This window comes from Mobula birostris, chromosome 12 (assembly GCF_030028105.1).
Source record: "Mobula birostris isolate sMobBir1 chromosome 12, sMobBir1.hap1, whole genome shotgun sequence".
NCBI lineage: Eukaryota > Metazoa > Chordata > Chondrichthyes > Myliobatiformes > Myliobatidae > Mobula > Mobula birostris.
In genome coordinates this window covers 94,714,783-94,731,251 of record NC_092381.1, presented here as the reverse complement: position 1 = coordinate 94,731,251, position 16,469 = coordinate 94,714,783, and the positions used below count along the sequence as shown (strand labels likewise).

The following is a 16,469-nucleotide window of genomic DNA, read 5'->3' as shown; positions in this document are numbered from 1 at the left end:
TGAGTTGAGAGTTAAGGGTTAAAAGTTTAGGGGTAACATGAGGAGGAACTTCTCTACTCAGAAACTGGTAGCTGTGTGGAACGAGCTTCCAGCAGAAGTGGTTGAGGCAGGTTCGATGTTGTCGTTTAAAGTTAAATTGGTTAGCTATATGGACAGGAAAGGAATGGAGGGTTATGGGCTGAGTGCAGGTCGGTGGGACTAGATGAGAGTAAGAGTTTGGCACGGACTAGAAGGGCTGAGATGGCCTGTTTCCGTGCTGTAATTGTTATATGGTTATATTTAAATATACTAATCTGGCAATGCACAATTTTACTTGCTTCAGAAAGGAAAAACTATGACAGTCATTTCAAATGTGCCCTGTGAACAACTCATAATTATTGGTTGAATTGCTTACTGCACAGGCATACACGACAAATGCACAACCGCTTGAAGTGCTTAAGAACTTGCTACAATTCATAAAGAACAAAGTGAGAACATTAGAAAAAAAACTAATATACATCATTATGTTTACAATTCAGAAAATTAATCATTAACATTTAGTTTACCTACATCTAATTTTGTTTTATAATATTTGTATAAATATATTTGGGGAACTGGGACCTGAAAGAGAATTGCAATTTTTTTTTGATGATGGGCCCATCCTACTCTTTTGTAGTTGTTTTGTTTTAAAAATGGATTTTCAGAAGGAATCAATTTTATGGAACCTTACCCTTTAAAGTCATAACACAAATCCCTCATTGTACTCACATGATTAAACCTTCTTGTGAAAGCTACAACATTTGGCGAAGAACTGTGTTTTTCTTTTTTGTTCCACCCACAACTTGATAGCTCCTGAAAGAAAAAAACTGAACATTTAAAAACTAAATATACAAAAACTATCCTTCACGATTAAGAATGTGATGTTCACCCATCGCATTGAAGATTATTTACCGCTAGCACTGAATTAATTAAAATTTACTAACTTTTTATATCTTTTGACCAGTTGTAAAACTGTACAGTACTTCCTTAAACTATTCTCCTACCTTGGCAATCCACTTGCAAACAATTTGTCACCAATCAAAGAGACATCATCAATGCGCCGTTCACTTGTGGTGTGTTTTTAGAAAGCATAGAAACTACAGCACAGAAACAGGCCTTTTGGCCCTTCTTGGCTATGCCGAACCATTTTCTGCCTAGTCCCACTGACCTGCACACGGACCATATCCCTCCATACACCTCCCATCCATGTATCTGTCCAATTTATTCTTAAACGTTAAAAAAGAACCCACATTTACCACCTCGTCTGGTAGCTCATTCCATACTCCCACCGCTCTCTGTGTGAAGAAGCCCCGCCTAATGTTCCCTTTAAACTTTTCCCCCCTCACCCTTAACCCATGTCCTCTGGTTTTTTTCTCCCCTTGCCTCAGTGGAAAAAGCCTGCTTGCATTCACTCTATCTATACCCATCATAATTTTATATACCTCTATCAAATCTCCCCTCATTCTTCTATGCTCCAGGGAATAAAGTCCTAACCTATTCAACCTTTCTCTGCAACTGAGTTTCTCAAGTCCCGGCAACATCCTTCCTTGTAAACCTTCTCTGCACTCTTTCAAACTTATTTATATCCTTCCTGTAATTTGGTGACCAAAACTGAACACAATACTCCAGATTCGGCCTCACCAATGCCTTATAAAACTTCATCATAACATTCTAGCTCTTATACTCAATACTTTGATTAATAAACGCCAATGTACCAAAAGCTCTCTTTACGACCCTATCTAGCTGTGACGCCACTTTTAGGGAATTTTGTATCTGTATTCCCAGATCCCTCTGTTCCACTGCACTCCTCAGTGCCTTACCATTAATCCTGTATGCTCTACCTTGGTTTGTCCTTCCAACGTACAATACCTCACACTTGTCTGTATTAAACTCCATCTGCCATTTTTCAGCCCATTTTTACAGCTGGTCCAAGTCCCTCTGCAGGCTCTGAAAACCTTCCTCACTGTCTACTACACCTCCAATCTTTGTACCATCAGCAAACTTGCTGATCCAATTTACCACATTATCATCCAAATCATTGATATAGATGACAAATAACAATGGACCCAGCACTGATCCCTGTGGCACACCACTAGTCACAGGCCTCCACTCGGAGAAGCAATTCTCTACTACCACTCTTTGGCTTTTTCTTCTTCTTGTTTTATGGCGTTCAGCACCCAGCTTAATGGTGCATTACCGCCACACTTGTGGTGTGTTCTCCGAATGCTTGTCTTTTATATACTTATCATCAGTTGATTGGCCATCATTACTGAAATTCAATTATGATGTAGGGAAGGGGTGCACAGAGTTCACCACACAACCAATCGGCGATGAGACCCCCTCTCGACATCACAATTAAGTTTCTGTAATGACAACCAATCAACTGATTGATAAGTATATAAAAACCAAGCACTCAGAGGACACATAAGTCCTGGGTGCCAACCGCTGTAAAACAAGAAGACAATGACGACACATAAGTGAATAAGCTCATTGAAGAAATCGCCTCATATGGTGACGAAACATTTGCAAGTGGATTGCCAAGATCAAAGAACAACTCAACCCAATCATCAACCTCCCGTGCTACATATTTTCTGAGTTATCCTTAAACTGTACTAAGAGATATTTGTCCCATTAAACCTGCTGTAACAGACTATCACCTAAACTAAGAAATAATTGAATCTACAGAGAATTGCATAAGAAATAGTAACAGCTCACACAGAAATATCCTACAAATGTATCGATCTTGCAAATACATCAAAGTTGCTGGTGAACGCAGCAGGCCAGGCAGCATGTCTAGGAAGAGGTATAGTCGACGTTTCAGGCCGAGATCTTTCATCAGGACTAACGAAGGGTCTCGGCCTGAAACGTCGACTGTACCTCTTCCTAGAGGTGCTGCCTGGCCTGCTGCGTTCACCAGCAACTTTGATGTGTGTTGTTTGAATTTCCAGCATCTGCAGGATTCCTCTTGTTTACGATCTTGCAAATACGATTGGTTTTATGTCTGTGCTACATTCTCCCACAATCTCCTATCAATCCTGTACCTTGATATTTTAATTGTCCACAGAAACAAGATTAGTGATCACTTCCACACAGTAAGATACTATAGGCACTGGAACAACAAAAAAATGTTAGAAATGTACCTGTTTGGGGGGTGGGGAGTTGGTGAGTGGAAGAGGAGAGGAGGAAGGGGCAGGATGAGGGTGAAAGAAGATTAACCTTTCAGATGGATAACGGATTTGGCACAACTCATTTATACATCCCCTACAATTATCATCACCATTTGTGCTAACAAGTCCTCTTGATCTCTATCAAAGACTTTCCTTTGTTCTCTCCATGCATCATACAATAGAAAACATGCTGGATTTCTAACTTTTCCTAATTCTGATGAAAGATCATGGACCCAAAATGTTAACTGCCTGATGGTGCCTGAACCTGCTGACCTCTTTTGACTTGTATTTCTATTTCAAACTGCTGACTTTTCATCGACAATTTTGCTTTGAACTTCACCACTAAGAAGTTCCTATCTGCCCTTGATAAGGTGCTGACTTTTTGAATTGCTGCAGTTTCTTTTCCACATGCAGGTTCCCCTCCAAGTTACACACCATCCTGTCTCGGAAATATATCAGTGGTCTTGCTTTGTCACGGTGTCTAAACACTAGAATTTTCACCCAGTACCATGATGGGAGCACCTTCACCAGAAGAATATCAGTACATGAGATCCTGAAAGTAGTTTTTAAAAATCTTAGCACTGATTCATGTGTCTTTCTTTGGCTGCTACCCATTAAATTCCTCCAAGTCAAAAAGATGCCTTATCCAAAAATGGCAACATCTCAACCTCAAAGACAGGTTGCACTACTTTTTAATATCTCAGCTGAAAGCCAATATATTAAGTAAGTCAATAATTAATCAGCACAACATTGCAGTGTCTACCCTTTGCTCAGTGCATTTTTCAAGAAGTAAAATTAAACCTGTATCTTACTCAGCAAAAGCAAGTAAGCTCAACTGAAATACAACAAACACAGCTCTTATTTAGCTGCCTTCATACCCAAGAAAGCTCATAAACAGACTTTTTTTATATATATACATGGGCAATTTTCAAAACAAAATATACAAGGTCATGACAAAAATTGCAAGGGTTGCATTTTCCAAAAATATTTTTCAATATTGCCATTAGAAGAATTCTGGTGATCACTTCAGGTTCTTCTTTTGAAATCTTAAGTTTGGCTAGCCAACATCTTTTTATGTTATTGTAAATTCATATCTCATATCATAAAATGATTCCATTGAAAGTTCCCTGGCACTTTGCTGGTAAATAGACTCCATAACCACCGTAAATTACTTGTTTTTTTTTGCCTCCCAAGATCACTCCCTATCCTTGATTTCTAACAAATCCACTTATGAAGTTTAAGCTTAGCCTGACTGGTCAGCAAATACTCAACCTTCAGCATTGCTTCTCAACCCCAGAAATAGTTTCCAATAAGTTTCTTCATTGCATTACTACAATCATGATTTCCCCTTATTACACTGAAGGACTATGATAGGAATGAATTAGTGCTCAAAAAGATCATTTTCAATAATTAAGTGTTCAGACCAGGAACCTCGGTGAAATATTGGCCAGCTGAACTTCTTAGTCACATAAAAATATACTTAGATCCTAAAATTCCAAGTGCAAATAATAAATAGGTTGCCCAGAATTAGACACAAATACCAATTTGCTGTACTGTATTCCCACTAAATATCGGCAATTACTGATGTTATACTATCATGACAGTTTGTAGAAATTTTCAGGAATAACATGATAAATATAAGACACTGAAGTAAATAGAAAAACTTTGATGTACGTACGTTCCAACATCAAGTCACAAATCACACAAATATTGTGATACATCTTTACCAAAATATAAAAACAAAATGCACAGCTGGAGGAGCTGATATCTCACAGCTCCAATGACCAGGGTTCAATCCAGACCTTGATGTTGCCTGTGTGGAGTTAGCACATTCTCCTTATGACAGCATACGCTTCCTCCTATATCCCAAAGACATGTAGGTTGATGGATTAATTGCCCACTGTAAATTACCCTTAGTGTGTCTGCAAATGGTAGAATCAGCAGTAAGTTGATTCAAATGAGGGGAAAATAAGTTACAGGGAAAATTAGCATGGCACGTATGGCTCTGTTGGATAAACTTGATGGGCCAAATTGTCTCTTTTCATGATGCAAGAAAATGTGGAAGAATAGACACGTAGCTACAAAAGGCATAACGGGAAAAAAAGTCAACTTCACATAGCAGAAAAACGTTATTGTGATAAAAGGAATAAAATCAACCAACCCCAAACAGGAGATAGTTTGAACAGGCCACACACAAGGATACTTCCTGGTATGTAAAGACCTCAAAGTATGTCAAGAGAAATGGTAACAGCTTAACTGGAAAACTGTTCTCCAGTATTTATTGTCTAATCAGTGATAAGCAAATTGGAGCAGATTCCGGTTAACACTGAGGGAGGAGTTAATGTGCACAATAACCAACTGCTCAAAGCACTTCATTATGGTTGATGTTAGTACTACTAGCAGTAGTCACTCAGGCAGGTTATCATGTCCTTCTTGGGCACTACAACCTCACTCCACAGAAGTGGAAAGTTGAATATGTCTGTAAGTCCTTCAGCGAGCTGATCTACACAGATCTTTGGTACTCAGACAAATATGCCATCTGCACCAGGTGTCTTACCTGAATTCACTCTCTTGAAGGATGCCCGGATTTTGCACAGCTAAGCATAGCTTCAATGTCATCTTCAAATTCACTGACAACATGACTGTTGTTGGAATATGACAGGCGGTGATGAGTCAGCTTACTGGAGCTAAATTGGTCACCTGATTGAGTGGTGTCACGAAAACAATCACCCACAGGACAGACTTGTCAGGGAGCAGAAGTGAATGTAGTTGCTATTACTAAGGAGGATGTGCTTGGGAAGGTAGATAAGTCACTGGGACCAGATGGATTACACCCGGGGTTCTGAAAGAGGTGGCTGATGAGATCACGGAGGCAATAGTAATGACCTTTCAAGAATCACTAGATTCTGGTATGGTTTTGGAGGATTGAAAAATTGCAAATGTCTTCTCCTACTTCTTCTCCATCTTGGTTTACAGCGGTTGGCACCCAGCTTAACGGTGCATTATCGCCACCTTCTGCTCCACAGTGTGCAATAGACTTACATTCTAAATCCCTTCACCCAATCACACACATACACATACCCTAACCTTCACTTTATCCAAATCCCATCTTTGGCCGTCAATTACAAATGTCACTCCAGTCTTTAAGAGGGGAGGGAGGCAAAAGGAAGGAAATTATAGGCCAGTTAGCATGAATTCAGTGGTTAGGAATACGTTGCAGACCATCATTAAGGATGAGGTTTTGGGGTACTTTGAGGCAAATTATAAAGTAAGCCGATAACAGCATGGTTTCCCTAGGGGGAATAATGTTGGAATTCATTGAGGAAATAACATGAAGATAGACAAAGATGAGTCAGTGGATGTTGTTTACTTGAATTTTCAAAAGGTCTTTGATAAGGTGCTGCACGTGAGGCTGCTTAACAAGAGCCCATGGTATTACACAAAAGCAAAAAGTGGGAATAAAGGGGCCCTATTCAGGTTGGTTGCTGGTGATTAGTGATGTTCTTCAGGGGTTGATATTGGAACTGCTTCTTTTCACATTATACGTCAGTAATTTGGATGGAATTGATGGCTTTGTAGCCAAGTTTGCAGACAATACAAAGATAGATGGAGGGGTAGGTAGTTTTGAGGAAGCAGAGAGTCTGCAGAGGGACTTAGACAGATTGGGAGAATGGACAAAGAAGTGGCAGATGGAATACAGTTTAGAGAAGCATAGAGTCATGCACTTTGGTAGAAAAAAATGAAGTGTAAACTATTTTCTAAATGTGATGAAATTCAAAAATCAGGAGATCCAAAGGAACTTGGGAATCCTTGAAGGTTAACTTACAGGTTAAGTCAGTGTTAAGGAAAGCAAATGCAATGTTAGCATTTATTTCCAGAGGACTAGAATACAAGAGCAAGGACGTAAATCTGAGGCTTTATATGCAACTGGTCAAACTGCACTTGCATTACTGTGGGCAGTTTTTGGCCGCTTAGATAAGAAAAGATGCGCTGGTACTGGAGAGGGTACAAAGGAAGTTCACAAGAAAGATTTTGGGAATGAAAGGATTAATGTACGAGGTCTGCTTCATGGCCCAGGGCCTGTACTCTCTGTTTAGAAGAATGGGGGTGGGGGCGATCTCATTGAAACCTATCAAATATTGAAAGGCCTAAATAGAGTGGATTTGGAGGGGGTGGTGAATCTGTGGGACTCATTGCCACAGGTGGCTGTGGAGGCCAAGTCATTGATATATTTAAAGTGGAGGTTGGTAGGTTCTTGATCAGTCTGGGCATCAAAGGTTACGGGGAGAAGGCAAGAGAAAGGGGTTTAGAGAGATAATAAGTCAGTCATGATGGAATGACAGAGCAGACTCAATAGGCTGAGTGGCCTAATTCTGCCGGTATGTCTTATCATCTTATCAGCAAAAGTAAAGAACTGATTGTTAACTTCAGGAGGGAGGAGGGCCAACATGCATCAGTTTACATGGGAGGATTGGCAGTGGAGAGAATCAGCTGTTTTAAATTAACAGATCAGATTACCTTGGACCCAGCACAGGATGCAATTCTAAGAAAATGCACCAATGTCTTTCTTTGTCATTTATGGCACTCTAATGTGGCACACTAAGAAAACTCTACAGATGCACTGTTGAAGGTATCTTGACCGGTTCATATTGCTCTGGTACAGCAATTTGAATGCACAAGAATGCAAGAAGCCTGAGAAAGTAGTGAACACAGCCAACTATACACAGGCACATCTCCCTCCACCATCGGTAGTATCCACATACAGCATTGTCTCAGGGCAGCAGCATCTATCATCAAAGATCCTGACCATACAAGTTCATGCTACCTTTTCACAGCTACCACGCGAAAGAAGGTAGAGAAGCCTGAAGTCCCATATCAACAACTTCAAGAACAGCGTACTTCCCTTCAACCATTCAGTTACTGAACCAACCAGCAAGCCTCAAATCACTACAATTTAGCAACACTATGACCACATGGCACCAAAACTAACTTAGTTTTCCTTTGTTCTAATTGTGTTTCATGTAAAAATTGTGCATAATTTATGTCAATAGTTTAGAAATATAGAAAACCTACAACATAATAGAGGCCCTTCAGCCCACAAAACTGTGTCGAACATGTCCTTACCTTAGAAATTACCTAGGGTTACCCACAGTCCTCTATTTTTCAGAGCTCCATGTACCTGTCCAGGAGTCTCTTAAAAAACCCTATCGTATCCACCTCCACCACCGTCGTCGCTATTCCATGCACTCATTACTCTCTGCATAAAAAACATACCCCTGACATCTCCTCTGTACCTACTTCCAACCAACTTAAAACTGTGCCCTCTCATGCTAGCCTTTTCAGCACTGGGAAAAAGCCTCTGACTATCCACACGACCAATGCCTCTCATTATTTCATACACCTCTACCAGGTTACCTCTCATCCTCCGTTGCTCCAAGGAAAAAAGACCCAGATTCACTCAACCTATTCTCATAAGGCATGCTCCCGATCCAGGCAACATCCTTGTAAATCTCATCTGCACTCTTTCTTTAGTTTCCATGTCTTTCTTGTAGTGAGGTGACCAGAACTGAGCACGGTACTCCAAGTGGGGTCTGACCAGGGTCCTATATAGCTGCAACATTACCTCTCGATTCTTAAACTCAGTCCCACAATGGACGAAAGCCAATGTACCATATGCTTTCTTAACCACAGTCAACCTGTGCAGCAGCTATGAGTGTCCTATGGACTCAGACCCCAAGATCCCTCTGATCCTCTACACTGCCAAGAGTCTTACCATTAATACTATATTCTGCCATCATATTTGATCAACCAAAATGAACCACCTCGCACTATTCTGGGTTCAACTCCATCTGCCACTTCTCAGCCCAGTTTTGCATCCTATCAGTGTCCCACTGTAACCTCTGACAGCCCTCCACACTATCCACAACACCCCCGACCCTTGTGTCATCAGCAAATTTACTAACCCATCCCTCCACTTCCTCATCCAGGTCATTTATAAAAATCAGGAAGAGTAGGGGTCCCAGAACAGATCCCTGAGGCACACCACTGGTCACTGACCTCCATGCAGAATATGACCCATCTACAACCACTCTTTGCCTTCTGTGGGCAAGTCAGTCTGGATCCACAAAGCAATGTCCCCTTGGATCCCATGCCTCCGTACTTTTTCAACAAGCCTTGCAAGGGATACCTTGTCAAATGCCTTGCTGAAATCTATATACACTACATCTACTGCTCTACCTTCATCAATGTGTTCAGTCACAACCTCAAAAAATTCAATTAGGCTTGTAAGGCACGACTTGCCTTTCACAAAGCCATGCTGACTATTCCTAATGATATGACGCCTCTCCAAATGTTCATAAATCCTGCCTCTCAGGATCTTCTCCATCAACTTACCAACCACTGAAGTAAGACTCACTGGTCTATAATTTCCTGGGCTATCTCTACTCCCTTTCTTGAGTAATGGAACAACATCCGCAACCCTCCAGTCCTCTGGAACCTCTCCCGTCCCCACTGATTGATGCAAAGATAATCGCCAGAGGCTCAGCAATCTCCTCCCTCACCTCCCACAGTAGCCAGGGGTACATCTCGTCCGGTCCCAGTGACTTATCCAACTCGATGCTTTCCACATCCTCTTTCTTAATATCTACATGATCAAGCTTTTCAGTCTGCTGTAAGTCCTCCCTACAATCGCTAAGATCCTTTTCCATAGTGAATACTGAAGCAAGGTACTCATTAAGCACCTCTGCTTCATGTTACTTGTGAATGCTGCTTATTGGTGATTCTTCAATTAGAGGCACCTTTGACTACATAAAATTCTGAAAAGTGAAATTTCTTAGAACTCTTGTTTATGTTATAACCTTTATTTTAGGCTCTGTAACGAAGAACAGATCTTGGCATCAATCAACATTTAAGAGAACTTTTATATTTTAAAGAGTTTTTGCAAAGTTTTCACAGATGAGTATCATTACCATCACACCATCAAAATACTGAATTTAATTTAAAATGAAATGACAAAGAATTCAAAGTCAATCCTGCAAATAAAAAACATGTACTTTAATAAATCTGTTTTAACTCATTTTAAGAACAATTAGAATACATTTCTGAATCACATTTTCTTAAGCATGCCAATATTTTCCTTACTTAACAACAAAACATTTGTTTACTAATTAGACTATGGAGTTTGATAGAATACTGATTTTGGTATCAAAGCACTTGACTCCAGCAAATGAGTTCAGACCAATATTACTGAACTAAACATTTCCCATCAAAATATGCACTGTAATGGTAATGACAAAATACTTCTGACCTTGACAAACAATGGTTTTAGTTTAACATTAACACTGACAGAACATCTGTCCAAATATATGGACAGGAAAGGAATGGAGGCTTATGGGCTGAGTGCAGGTCGGTGGGACTAGGTGACAGTAAGAGTTCGGCACGGACTAGAAGGGCCAAGATGGCCTGTTTCCGTGCTGTAATTGTTATACGGTTATATTGAACATAGAATAGTACAGCACAGTACAGGTTCTTCAGCCCACAATGACGTACCAACCCTTAAACCCTGCCTCCCATATACCCCCCCCACCTTAAATTCCTCCATATACCTGTCTAGTAGTCTCCTAAATTTCACTAGTATATCTGCCTCCACCACTGACTCAGGCAGTGCATTCCAAGCACCAACCACTCTCTGAGTAAAACATCTTCCTCTAATATCCCCCTTGAACTTCCAGCCCCTTACCATGTCCTCTTGTACTGAGCAGTGGTGCCCTGGGGAAGATGTGCTGGCCGTCCACTCTATCTATTCCTCTTAATATCTGATATACCTCTATCATGTCTCCTCTCATCCTCCTTCTCTCCAAAGGGTAAAGCCTGAGCTCCCTTAATCTCTGATCATAATGCATACTGTCTAAACCGGGCAGCATCCTGGTAAATCTCCTTTGTACCCTTTCCAACGCTTCCACATCCTTCCTATAGTGAGGCAACCAGAACTAGACACAGTACTCCTAGTGTGGCCTAACCAGAGTTTTATAGAGCTGCATCATTACCTCCCGACTCTTAAACTCTATTCCTTGATTTATGAAAGCTAACACCCCATAAGCTTTCTTAACTACCTTATCCACCTGTGAGGCAACTTTCAGGGATGTGTGGACATGTACCCCAAGATCCCTCTGCTCCTCCACACTACCAAGTATCCTGCCATTTACTTTGTACTCTGCCTTGGAGTTTGTCCTTCCAAAGTGTATCACCTCACACTTCTCCAGGTTGAGCTCCATCTGCCACTTCTCAGCCCACTTCTGCATCCTATCAATGTCTCTGCAATCTTCGACAATCTTCTACTCTATCCACAACACCACCAACCCTTATGTCATCTGCAAACTTGCCAACCCACCCTTCTACCCCCACATCCAGGTCATTAATAAGAATCACAAAAAGTAGAGGTCCCATAACCGATCCTTGTGGGACACCACTAGTCACAATCCTCCAATCTGAATGTACTCTCCCTACCACGACCCTCTGCTTTCTGCAGGCAAGCCAATTCTGAATCCACCTGGCCAAACTTCTGACTTTCTGAATAAGCCTACCGTGCGGAACCTTGTCAAATGCCTTACTAAAATCCATGTAGATCACATCCACTGCACTACCCTCATCTATATGCCTGGTCACCTCCTCAAAGAACTCTATCAGGCTTGTTAGACACGATCTGCCCTTCACAAAGCCATGCTTACTGGCCCTGATCAGCCCATGATTCTTAAATGCCCATAGATCCTATCTTTAAGAATATTTTCCAACAGCTTTGCCACCACAGACGTAAGGCTCGCTGGTCTATCATTACCCGGACTGTCCCTACTACCTTTTTTGAACAAGGGGACAACATTCGCCTCCCTCCAGTCCTCCAGTACCATTCCCGTGGACAACGAGGACATAAGGATCCTAGCCAGAGGCTCAGCAATCTCTTCCCTCGCCTCGTGGAGCAGCCTGGGGAATATTCCGTCAGGCCCCGGGGACTTATCCATCCTAATGTATTTTAACAACTCCAACGCCTCCTCTTCCTTAATATCAACATGCTCCATAACATCAACCTCACTCATATTGTCCTCACCGTCATCAAGTTCCCTCTCATCGATGAATACTGAAGAGAAGTATTCATTGAGGACCTCACTCACTTCCACAGCCTCCAGGCACATTTTCCACCTTTATCTCTAATCGGTCCTACCTTCACTCCTGTCATCCTTTTGTTCTTCACATAATTGAAGAATGCCTTGGGGTTTTCCCTTACCCTACTCGCCAAGGCCTTCTCATGCCCCTTTCTTGCTTTGCTCAGCCCCTTCTTAAGCTCCTTTCCTTCTACCCTATAATCCTAAATAGACCCATCTGATCCTTGTTTCCTAAACCTCATGTAACTAGAAACAATACTTACAAATAAAAATACATCCTTACAGTCTGCACTATTCATCCAAATTCCATAAAAAGTCACAGTTTTTAAGGCAGGTGGTTAGAGAACTTCATTAAAAACATCCACATGAAGCATAAAATAGGCAGCCCAGCTAAACTAGGCATTGTCTAGTCTTGTTTAAATAAAACAATGTTTACAAAACATCTGCCTAACCAGTCCCAACTCTGTAATAAGCAGCAATTCAAATTTCAAAGATTATAGAGGTCATTATTTTTCAACTGTCCATAACAGAGAACGCTTTCTTAAAATCACTGACAAAACATTTACTCAACCTTCTACACACCTTTTTTTAAAATCAATAAGACTCATGAAACATTCACAGAAATCTCAACTCTGCAAAAAAGCAATACTTTTAAAGCACTTTCTTATCGTCTCCATGAGTACATAGGCGAGGCCTCAGGTAGATGGAGGCCATTTTGATCTTGTTGTTGGCCTACTGGAGATTCTGGTGGGGTATTCTCTGCATTCGTCGGGAAAACAGCACCAAGACAACACCGGAGGACAGCGCCTTCAAGTGCAGTTGCTGCAGCCGAGACTGTCACTCCCATGTGGACCTCTACAGCTACAACAGACGCTGCTCTACCTACACCGACTGAAGCAAAACTTACCATGTGCAGATCCATGGTCTCGTGAGACTAACGGATGCCACCACGTATTCTCTGCTATAAAACTTTGTACTACCTGTTTTCCCTATTAGAAGCCCTTTGCTTAACTCCACTGTTGTCTCTTCATCTCTGTTCACGCTTTGGTAATTATGATGTGATCTTAAGTTTTCTTGTCTCCCTTCTTTTTTCTGCATCTCTCTCTTTCAAGATACTGCTGATATTTCTCTGGGTTTTCATTAATTGTGTCTCTACTTTTTGATCAGTCTGCTGATGACTTTGGGGCCATCTTGACAAATTCATCGCCAGTTGTGATGGTAAGGACATGTAATGGTAATGATATTTCTCACTTTTTAAAGAAAAAGTTGGCCAAGTCTCAGTGAAGTTATTTATTTCTCAGTTAAAACACCCAAATAGTAACTTGTTTGGTAATGACACGTAATAAATATGCTCTCAGATCAGGAGGTATAAATCCTTAAATTACTCACATTTCTGGACATCAAAATGTCAGTCTCCTGCCATGACAGCCACATGCTCCCATCTCTTCTCATTGCTATAGAACGATAGAACATTACAGCACAGAAACAGGCCTTTTGGCCCTTCCTGGCTGTGCCGAACCATTTTTCTGCCTAGTCCCACTGACCTGCACCTGGACCATATCCCTCCATACACCTCTCATCGATGTACCTGTCCAAGTTTTTCTTAAATGTTAAAAGTGAGCCCGCATTTACCAGTTTATCTGGCAGCTCATTCCACACTCCCACCACTCTATGGCAACCATATCAGCAGTAGTTTGAAAAAACTTGATCAGTTTCTAAAATGGGTTGCGTGTTGGTAACAACAGAAGTGTTGGGGGCTACAATTCTTCTTTATAAAAAATATACAAATAGAATAATTGTACAAAATGTACAATAACCCAAATGAATTTGGTATGTTTTAAACATTTTTGTGAGAAAATATACACTAAAGGTTTCATGATTTTAATACTTATTATTACTTTATTTTGAAGACAAATTTAGAGTCTGGGTAGGGTACAAGCCCAAAATAGTGAAATTCTTGCACATTCCAAGTTTTTAACTCATTTAAAAATTAAGAAAATATTTTTATGAAGTATACTGAAAAAAGTTTAGTTACTATTACCTAACTTTTAAAACTACAGTATATATTTTTGTGAAAATTATTTTTTTCTTGAAAATCTACCCAGTGGGCCGGCTGGTAGCGCAACAACATCGGCACCAGACCCGGGAGCAGAGGTTCCCGCGTTCAAAACCAGTCGGGTCCGCCCCCAAGTACGCTTTACATCCATGCCAGGTTGAGTGTCGAGACCGCAACTCAACTTCGTAAAACAAAGGGAAAATACCGCGAAAATGTCTGTGTAACGAGTGGCGCGCCAGTCTCTCTCTTGCTCTGCACCTTGTAAAAAGCCATGAAAAATCCATCATCACGGACGCACGCAGACGCACATGCAGACGCAGACGCACAGACTCGCACGCACGCAGGCACACGCCAAAAAAAAGAAAAAAGAAAATCTACCCAGGGACATTAGGAAATCAGACAGTGGGTGGGGAGGGGGGAGGGTGGAGGAAAATGTGCTGGGTGGTGAGATCCCATCAGAGGCGGCAGAAGTTACAGATAATTATGTGCTGGACGCAGAGGCTGGTGGGGCTCCCCCCCCCCCATCTTTCCACAGGGATCGCTCCCTACATGACTCTTTTGTCCATTAGTCCCTCCCCACTGATCTCCCTCCTCACACTTATCCTTGCATGCAGAACAAGTGCAACACCTGCCCCTATACCTCCTCCCTCAATATCATTTAGGACCCCAAACAGTCCTTCCAGGTAAGGCAACACCTGAGAGTCTGTTGGGATCTAGTGCATCTGGTGCAGCCTCCTGTATATCAGTGAGACACGATGTACACTAGAAGGCTGCTTCACTGAGCACCTATCCTCCGTGGTCCACCAAAAAAAAGTGGGACATGCCAGTTGCCACTTATTTTAATTCCACTTCCCATTCCGGCATGTCAATCCTTGGCCTCCTGTACTGCCACAACGAGGCCACACTCTGGTTGGAGGAGCAATACCTTATATTCCTTCTGTGTAGCCTCCAACCCAATGACATGAACATCGATTTCTCGAACTTCCGTTAATGTCCCCCCCCCCCACTTCCTTCACCATTCCTCATTCCAAGTTCCCTCTCTCACCTTATCTCCTCACAAGCCTATCACCTCCCCCTGGTGTTCCTCCTTCTTCACTTTCTTCCATGGTCTTTTGTCCTCTCCCATCAGGTTCTCCCTTCTCCAGCCTTTTATCTCTTTCACCAATTGATTTCCCAACTCTTTACTTCACCCTTCCTTCTCCTGTCCCCCCCCAACCCTGGTCTTACCCATCACTTGCTACCTTATATTTATTCCTCCCCTCCCCAACCTTCTAATTTTTTCTCTCGGGTCCTGATGAAGACTCTCGACCCAAAACATTGACGGTTTACTCTTTTCCATAGATGCTGCCCAGCCTGCTGGGGTCTGCCAGCATTTAGTGTGTGTCACGTGGATTTTCAGCATCTGAAGATTTTCTCCTGCTTATGATTGGACTACAATGTGTAAGATTGCTGTTCTATATTCTAATTCATGGTTTTGGTGATGTTACTTGTTCCATTTTATATGAAAATAAATGAATTTCAGATATTATGATGTGCAAAATATTTTAGAATTGTTTCAATTAGTTACTGTGGTCTAAGTAACATTCAAGTTAATCATGAATCATATGGAAAATATTTACCAGAATATTGCTTAAAGGTGCTCTGGAACTCAGGTTGCAATAGAGTATCCAAAAATAATAAAAGAGAAGGTAAGCAGTTAATGCAACCTCAGGCTGCACCAACTGAGACTTGGAACTGTACCAAACCGTTGTAAAATGCAATCCAATCAGAAGGGAAGCGATCTTACATTGCAAGGGGTAATGCATTGACACCTTGGTATTTGTTAAGATGCCTGTCATTTAATTGAATCCTTTTATTCAAGTATACTCAGTGAATGCTGTTGACAAAGTCAGTGAAAAAAGTAAAGCCTTCTGCTTCATAAAGAGAACACAATTGTATATTGATATAATCAGATATATCGTGCCAACTCTCATTACTAAAAACTAGAAATAGACAGCAACACAACATAAATATTCACTGGCTAGGAAATTACTTTACAGGGAACTATTTGCCTACAGACTAGGGATATGAGGG

The 16,469-nt window shown here is 41.4% G+C and overlaps 1 protein-coding gene across 6 annotated transcripts in view; it reads right to left on the bottom strand.

Moving 5' to 3' along the window:
* ralgps2 (Ral GEF with PH domain and SH3 binding motif 2) overlaps positions 1 to 16,469 on the bottom strand; it is a 567,568-nt gene that overhangs the window by 396,118 nt on the left and 154,981 nt on the right. For 5 of the 6 annotated variants that reach the window (XM_072274320.1, XM_072274319.1, XM_072274317.1 and 2 more), the window contains one exon: positions 748 to 831. The exons of the other annotated variant lie outside the window; for it this stretch is intronic. In XM_072274320.1, coding sequence (XP_072130421.1) covers positions 748 to 831 — 84 coding nt within the window. The remainder of the gene's footprint in view (positions 1 to 747; positions 832 to 16,469) is intronic. 6 annotated transcript variants of the gene reach the window in all.